The 8,424-nt window shown below is 40.2% G+C and overlaps 1 protein-coding gene across 1 annotated transcript; it reads right to left on the bottom strand.

Annotated features, from left to right (window-relative positions):
- Positions 1-2,223: 2,223 nt before the first annotated feature.
- Positions 2,224-5,745, bottom strand: LOC311157054 (regulator of G-protein signaling 1-like). Its single transcript, XM_084211429.1, has 5 exons — positions 5,603-5,745; positions 5,146-5,229; positions 4,489-4,550; positions 3,736-3,899; positions 2,224-3,083 (listed from the first exon to the last, which is right to left on the bottom strand). Exons 1-5 carry the CDS (start codon positions 5,704-5,706, stop codon positions 2,898-2,900), a joined length of 600 nt encoding a protein of 199 aa, XP_084067555.1. The 5' UTR covers positions 5,707-5,745; the 3' UTR covers positions 2,224-2,897.
- Between the last annotated feature and the right edge of the window lie 2,679 nt (positions 5,746-8,424).

Here is an 8,424-nt window from a genome sequence, read left to right as displayed (position 1 = left end):
CTGTTCAATATATAGGAGAGATTTATACTATGCTATACCATATTTTTATTTAGGATAATATTAAAAATATCTGCTTCAGGTAATTAATTCTTCCAAACTGGAGAGTTCAAAGCTAGTCTGCTAAATACACATTCAGGGTCTGCTGGACTCTTGAATCCTTCCACAAAGCAAACTGAAACAGAGAGAAGTTAATTCACTTCAAAAGTGTACCTGAAGATGGCACAGTGATTGATTTTTCCACTGGAACATTAACAAACAATGAAAATGTTTTTTCAGGAGTGAGATGGAACACCTAAAGAAAAGTCTGAGTCACTACTGTCAAATCTTAAAGCTTTCCATGTACTCCATCCTGTTTTCCTGCACTGCTCTGAGGCTGATGGCCAACCCGATTCAACCATTCCTTTTAGAGACAGCGAACGGAACAGCAAATTTCCATTCTCTCATGGTATATCTTTTCCAAAGAGGGAAAGTGAGATCTAGATTAAGAAAAAGGCCCAACCCACAGCTGTGAAACCAATGTGTGATCTTGGGGCTGTTCCTGAGCATGAGTGGAGGGACATGAGTGCACCCACCTTGTGCACGAGCCAAGGGTGGCAGAAAGCTCTGAGTCCTTTGATCTGTGTGTTCTGAGTCACCCACATCCCTCAGACCTTGTTAAAACAGCCACTTTATGGAGGTCTGCTACAGAAACAGACATATAATCCTGGGCTTCCAGCATCCCAGAGCCAGTTACTTGTTTGATGAAATGTGGTGATGTTGTCAGGGGTGCTCAAGTGGGCTTGAATATTTCTAGAGTTAACAATCTGGGGAATTGACTTTTGCTGTTGCTATTAGGTTTGTATTGCAAATAAGGTGAGAGACTTGAAAATAGCCAAGGTTGTTGGGTTGTGCAGAGTGAAATGGTTAATTTTTGAAGAAGAAAAATACCTTTCTGCTCTCTCACTCTATCAAATTATGAAGTAGGGACAGATGCTTGTGGAAGAAAATCAAAAGTCTGTTCTTCTCTCCTCAGAAACTCTGGTCTATCCTAACTGTGTAATACACGTTGGTGCAATTGCTATGACAGTCTCCTCTCCTAGCAACAAGCCATTCAAAAATAAAAATCCTAACTATCCATGCCATGAAATATTATTTTAGTCAGAAATTTCATATGGGCGTTTGGCTAAACCAAAACTGTGAAACCACAGCGGGGGAGCAAAGGAAGATCAGGGACATAATAATTTGAGGGATTTACAGTCAAAAGAATAATGTTACTTGAATGCAGTGTCTGTTTAGAGAGTAGCTGATATTTCAGCTGATACTCAAGGTCTCTTTTACCTTCCATGAGCTTGAAGTTCTGCAAACAGAGACATTTGTGTGTTAGAGCCAACATGGTTATGCACCTTGTTTGAGAGGCACTGTTGTTATTCCTACTTCACAGCAATTAGATTTATTCCTAGTGATCCTGGAAAATTAAATCATTTTAGAGTGCCAACTGGAGACTGGTTTATGTTATTACAGGAGCATCCAGGTTTTGCAGTCAGACTCTCAGGAACCCATAACTTAAAAATAATACTGCTAGACTGGGGTCTTGTCTTCTGCATTTATTAGTTTTGAAAGGAAGGTGTTATTTCCAATGGCTTCTAGCTACTACAGTAGGTGATAGTGGAGGTTGGCACTTTTCTGTGTTCCTTCCAGCTGTTTTGCATCTGATACAGATTTTGGTTGTCCCCTGGAGGTCCAAAGTCCCCAGGGAGTGGCAAAAAGGACATGGCTTGTTCTGGCCAGGAGGTGACGTCTGAATTTATAGCTTCTCCTTTGGTACAGAGCAGAGTGGATCTCACAAAGCTCCTGTTATTCTGGAAAAATGGAGAATTTGCATGGGTGAGATAAAATCTTGTGTTGCCAACCATGTGATACCAGTGTTTCATGATGGGAACTCATAAAACCAAGGCATTCTTTGACTTATTTTTTTATAAGCTCTAATGTCACAAGGTCCCCAGCACGAGAGTTTTGGAGTGCTGTTGTTCTTAGTTACATATTTCAACCATAATCACAACTTTTCTTTTTGGGGGGTTGTGAGGATGGGTCTGTGTAAGTCAGTATCAGCTGCAGAGAGAAGTCGTGAAGGTAAAATTAGTATTTGAATATGGAGATGAGAAGTAGTAGCCCAGTGAGACTGAAGGGAACTGTGTGCTTCAATATGTCAGTAACTGCAATGGAAAAATCACTTCACATAAGATGTAAAACCACTATAAATCTTTATTTTAACTATATTTTAATGAAGAGTTGCTTATTATTTTTCAATAAATTAAACAGCAAAGATGCTACATACCTGCCTGTTGAATACCAACTTAATAAAAATAAAGCTTATACAAATCTTATATAATTTAAACCATATATAGATTTTCAGACACATCAATTTAGGATATATTTACATAGTACAACAGCATTGTGGAACTCACACCTATTAACACTTCACAGATTTTTAAAACAGATGTCATTGTCTTGGCATTTTCTTGTTATGCCGAAAATTGTCAGTCATCCTAGCTTTTCTTCTGAACTTAATAATCTTTCCCCAATGCTCGGCTCGCAAGTCTTGCCCTTCCTAATAATCAGCAGTTCTTTGGGATCTAAGACACAGTTCAGTGTTCATAGTGCAGGTCAAACCTTGGTTTCCACATCCTGCCTTGACTCCGTGGCATGTGGGAGGAGGGTGTTTCTCCCTGTGCTGCTCTCACCCTTATGACAGCCTCACCAGGTTTATCCTGCATCCTGTTGCCTGTGGAGCTGTTTGCCTATCCCTCATACCCCTCTTCCCAACACAGAGATTTTCCTTGGCAAGATCCAACCACTGTGGGGGATCTCTTCACAGGATATTTGACAGAGTCTACTTGGCTCTTCATGCCTCAGACACTTTATTTTGAAGTGTTGGTTTGCAGCTGGTTCAAAAGGTTCAGGTAGGATTTGGATTTTAAAAATCTGGGATACGAATCTCTTTCCATAAGGATGTACACTGTTTTCTGGGCTTCATCAAAACTTGTGTGAGTTGGGTCTTGAGCCTTTTTGGCTGTTGCTTCCCTCATCTGATAGTCAATATTGATCTGGAATAGAAAAAAAATAAATGCAGTTTAAAACTTAACAACTTTGAATGTAGTCTCTTTTCTATATCTCTTTGTCAATACATGCATTTGCAGCCTTAGAACTATGACAGCTCAATGTCAGAATAATTGTAAATTGGGGGAAATCAAATACCTGTATCCCAGTTAGGCACAAAAGTTGTTCACTATAGAAATGTAGTTTGTTCTGGAGTCAGAATTAATATAGCTCAACTTTGAGGAGCAACCTCCAGTTACTAAAAGAAATCCTTTGTTGAATGTCTCCAGTTCAGGTATGATCAACATACGGAACTTTAACTTTTCCAGAAGGTCAGCACATTTTAAAAGACAATAACTGTGGTGCTTCACTTGCAAACACAAAGAATCTCCAAATACCATCAGCAACTCAAGCTGGGCTGGCTCCATGAAAAGCATCATGTGCTGAGGCCTTTGCTGAGCCTCTCCCAGTACTGGGGGCTCTTCCAGTATGGGCTTGCTGCCTGGGACTGGGAGGTTTGATAATGTTACACTGCAGGTAATTCAAGAAGGGACCTGAAAGTGTGTCTGTGTCTTCTAATGCCACTGAGTGCGTGTGTGAGCATCTCAGTGGAGCCATACTTCTCCCTTCTAATTCTGCACAGGCTGGCTTTATACATACCTGCTTAATGGCATCTGACTGAACAAACTCCTCGTAAATCCTCTCTGCTTTGCCATGTAAGTGATCAGACTTGGTTTTCTTGTAATCCTCACATGCCAACCAGAACTCGATGTTTTCCTCACTGAACTCTGACTTCAGGAACTCCCGAAAGACACCTTGGCCACCTAAAGCCAACACAAATAATCAATAATTTACTGTATAATACTTGTGACCAGGGAGGAGAAAATAAATAGCAGAATTTGTATTGAAATCTGAGGTTAAATCTTGCCAAAATACACTGTTGTCTTCTTCAACACACAACAGATATTCTAATATTAAGGCTGATGGGAGTCTTCCTAATTATGTTCAGTGTTTTTAGATCTAGACTCTGGGTCCTGATCCTATAACAATGGATCCTATAACAATGGATTGTAGTCTTTCCTAAATAAATTGTCTTAGGGTATAAGTGGAGAGAAAATTCCAGATTAAACTGATTGTCCTAAATTGATTAAACTGATTATCCAAGGATTGAAGACTGATCAAAATGAGCCATTTGGGGGTTAATAGCTATACTGAAAATGGGAAAAGACCCCAAAACCCAACTTGCAAGCCAAGCTGTAGCAGTGTGCAAGTTACACTAGAGCTGCAAAAAACTGAAGAGTACCTGCCCATTGTCTGACCCTATACAATGCTACAGCTTTGCCTGTTTGGTGAGATTAGATAAAAATTTGTCCTCAGAGTAAGAACCAAGTCACACTGCGGTAACAGACTTACTTTGGCTGGCCAAGAGCTTTTCCAAAGACTGTGACCACTGAATAACTTCCTCTGCAGAAAGCCTAAAGTGACCAGAAAAAGAAAAGTCTTTAGGGAAGAAACCATGGCGTTTTGTTTGTATGTCTGAAGGAGACAAAGTTTATCATATATATCCAGGTATTTTACTAAATGTATGGTTTTGTCACAATCTGAGATCCTGGAGACAAGCCACATCAAGAAAAATAATCAGAGATGGAAAAAATACAGAACTATGATATTATCTTGCATTCTATTCGCAGGAAAATAGTCTTTTACTGTAACTATGATAAAATTATTTTGTACCTGTACTTCTGTTTCCATATTTTTCCTCATTTAGGTGAAAAGAGTTTTTCCTTGTAAATCTTTAGAGAATAGTTACAATGTTTCTCTGATAAAAATGGATTTAAGTGAAGTGTCTTCTCCCTCACTGTTTAACGCAAACATCTCAGATCACTAATTAAAAATCCTTAACACTTTGAGTAGTTTCTAATTACTAATGTTCACCTCTCTTGTATTTTGGAAATTCTAGATGCTTTTACAATACTTGTTGTTCTAGAAGTAGTTTAGAAGTGAAGTAATTTACTATGCAGTACTCTAGCTATGATTGTATTTCATAACTCGGTGGGTTTCTGTACTTACATGACATTTCTAGAGCTGGAAGTCTTGATCCCAGATTCAATATGTGGCACCATGCACTTCAAATAACCTTTGAGATCTGCACCACTGAAACAATGAACAGACAATTTTTAATCCATTAGAATTGCAGTAGCACTTAACTTCCATGTAAATTTTCTTCAAACTTTCAGAGACAGCTCCATTCTATGACTGAAGTCTGGGAAGTTACATATCCAAGTAATTTTTAAAAAAAGACTGAGGGCCCCCACTGTATCCAAATTCTGTTTTGGATTACTTAAAGTAATCAATTAATTGGTATGCCTCATCTCAATCTTTTTAAAATGATGTTGCAGTCCTGGGCTCTGAGCAGGTTTTGTTCATTTAGCCTGAACCGCAGCTCTAATTCTTAATCTCTTAGATCAGCAGATTGTTTTTTGCACTTCTAATACATTAAATTTTATACTAAGCTGTATATACTTACAAAGCCTTTTGCTTCTTTTTATGGATTTTCCCTTTTGTAAGCTTGCAATCTTCTTTTCCATTTAATTCAGTCATGTTGTTGTGGGAGAAAAAGAATCCAGGCATTTTCCTTGTCTCTAAGGTGGAGCTCCCCTGGCCATGAGGATCCTCTAGCCCCAAGTGACAGCTCCCTGCCTCTGCTGCTGCCTTTTATTGACGCAGGCAGCCCTGCCGGCTGGGGTGAGCAGAGCTGCTTATCATGTATCTTCATCACAAACTCTGGAAGTTCCCCTTTCTGTGCTCAGTGACGTGAGTCTTTTTTGAGAAAGAAAACAGACAGCAGTGTCTCGTGGTTGAGGTTATACCAGATGAGGCTGAATTGCTTTGGAGTTGTTATGTGTCACTGTGTATGTCTGTTACCAAAAAAAAAAAAAAAAAACACCAACAAAACCCTCTAGAATTTTGAATTCTCGTCCCTTTCTACTGGGTACTTGCAAGTCAAAAGTATTTTTTGGTTTGATCAACAGAACTGCAAATACTGAAGTTTTCTCTTGGCAAAATTCACTTGTTGCATGCCTGTGTCCTGCAATTTCATACTTGTCAGTTGGTTAGGTGGGCTCAGCAGAAGACAAGGGGAAGGTGCTTTAACATACCCCAGTAATAAAATTCTATATGCAACAACCTATTTGCAAGTCCCCTGTTGCTCTTCAAACTAGAACATTACCTTAGACAGGTTTGGTTGGACAAGCTGTGTGAAAATACTTCGACGTGGTTTTCTCAGGAAGGGGTTTTGAAGCAGCAAGAACTTATTTAATTTGGTTTAATTTTTGCAAGTCAGGTTCTTAGGAAGCACAATGCCATATTTCAGGAATACCTCCCTAATTTTAAGTGACTTGGCATGTATAAATATTAATTAGGTTAGAGCTGTTGTTGTAAACACAGTGTGAATAGTACAAGCTCTTTGAGGGGGGTGTGAGTCGTTTGTACATGCTTAAGCTCCACTGCATAAAAGCAGCCATGGATATAAAGTAAGACAAAGAATTAAGCATAACTCTCTATCTGTCCAGGATGGTGATTTTGATGTTGAAATACTTAATCTGGCCCCTGAGCATCTAAGTTTCTGCTAGTTTGCTTGGGTTCTTTTTTTCTGTGATGTTTCAATTTTTTGTTTTCCTTTTTGTTGTTTTTTTTTGGGGGAGGGGGGTTATTTTTTGGTTTTTTTTAAACTAAATAACGTGGGCAACTTTGATTACCTACGAATAGTTTGTGAATGATGCGTGCGGGGCTGCATATGACGGTGACAACTGCTGACACATCCCCGGCTTACTCGGGAGCCCGAGAGCCGCCTGCAGACAGATGTGCCAGGACAGACTGACAGCCTCGGGCTGGTTTTAACCACAGCAGCTGCTGCTCCACTGAGTGCTGGCAGCGGCACAGATGTGTCTCCGGGTGAGCAGTGCCCTTTGCGCAGGGGCAGAGGTGTTTACTGACTGCTCGTACCCGCCAGAGCAGGGCGCAAAGGAAGGAAGGAAGAGATGCGATCAGCGCCGGGTTTGTTTTCATATCTCACCTGCCCGGCTTTGACGTTCTGCCCCCCTCAGCGGCTCATCCTCAGTTAGAAGCTGTTCTCAGTGGGAGGTTCCATTGCTGGCAAGGTCAGAGGGATGATGCATCCAAACCCTTCTCAGAGGAAGGCAACAAAAGGGTAAAAAACATCAGGGAAAATAACTTCCCATCTCATCTCCCAGAGCTCTGTAGCCTCAGACTAAAAGTAGGGCAATGTCTTGAACTTATAGCAGCTGATAATGATAAGTAATCCACCAGTGAAGTTCTGTGAGAGTGAGGGTACAGGATGGCTTGCTTTAGTGTACCTGTTATCAATCATGTGCTGTTGACAGTTCACTTACTAGACAAGGAATGCCTTTTCTCCATTTAAAATGAAATTACTGTCTTTAACTTTGGGATTTGCTAAACATATCAATGCATACAACAGGTGTTGAGTCAGACCTTCCTGTACTGAGTCTCATTGCACTTCACCTTCTTGCAATAAATATTGTCTTGAACAAAGAAAAAGCAGCATTCTTGTAATTTACATCAGGGTGATGGTGCTGTCCCACAGCATTTGAATTGCTTTCCAGGTCCCACAATACTTGAATTGCTTTCCAGGTACTTTATTCGTTGGAGAAGACCAGTGGTAGTATGGGAAAACTCTTAGGTGACTTATTGCTTGCAGAGATACCACACCCCTGGACTCTAGGGGAGGTGGTAACCTTTGCTTTGCAGTCTTGATACTACTGGACTCAAATGCAGTCAAAAGTGAAGTAGGAATAGGTCGAATACTATACTGTGAACGAGGAAAATGTTGTGCCTGCCAAGCAGACCTCCTGGAATTAGCTGATGTCTTTGTGTTCTGCTGTTCTCATATCCCGAATTAATAGTGCTCTTAACACACTGAGGAGTCCTCTCCAGTATTCCACATCATTAAACCCCAATCTCTGCATTGCTACTTGCTACTTGCTCTCCTTATCCCTGGGCAAATTCATTAAGAAAATAAAAAAAAAAAATCAGTGCTGCCTCTCTGGTTCAACCTATGCCTGATCTATTTGTAAACTTCTGTAATGATTCATCCAAGAGGGTACATGTAGAAATGTACAAATGAAGAAAGAAGATTGGGAGTTGTGAGTGTCTGTTTTGGAGAAAGGATGAACATTTGCCCCATAAACTCCTAGCTCAGGGTCCTAGAAAGTGTAAAGACAATGTAAAGCCCCAATATCCTCCTGTCTTCCTGTAAATGCTGCTCAAACTCTGCAAAACCAAAGCCTACTGCATCCATTAGCAGACATA

Source organism: Fringilla coelebs, assembly GCF_963513975.1.
Source record: "Fringilla coelebs genome assembly, chromosome: 9".
In the NCBI taxonomy this organism is placed as follows: domain Eukaryota; kingdom Metazoa; phylum Chordata; class Aves; order Passeriformes; family Fringillidae; genus Fringilla; species Fringilla coelebs.
This window is presented reverse-complemented; position numbering and strand designations above follow the sequence as displayed.

Coding starts and splice junctions, on each gene's coding strand:
- LOC311157054 (XM_084211429.1), bottom strand. CDS start 5,706: ATGCCTGGATTCTTTTTCTCCCACAACAACATGACTGAATTAAATGGA. Junction 5,230..5,602: donor AAAAAGAAGCAAAAGGCTTT/GTAAGTATATAC, acceptor TCATTGTTTCAG/TGGTGCAGATCTCAAAGGTT. Junction 4,551..5,145: donor TCCAGCTCTAGAAATGTCAT/GTAAGTACAGAA, acceptor TGGTCACTTTAG/GCTTTCTGCAGAGGAAGTTA.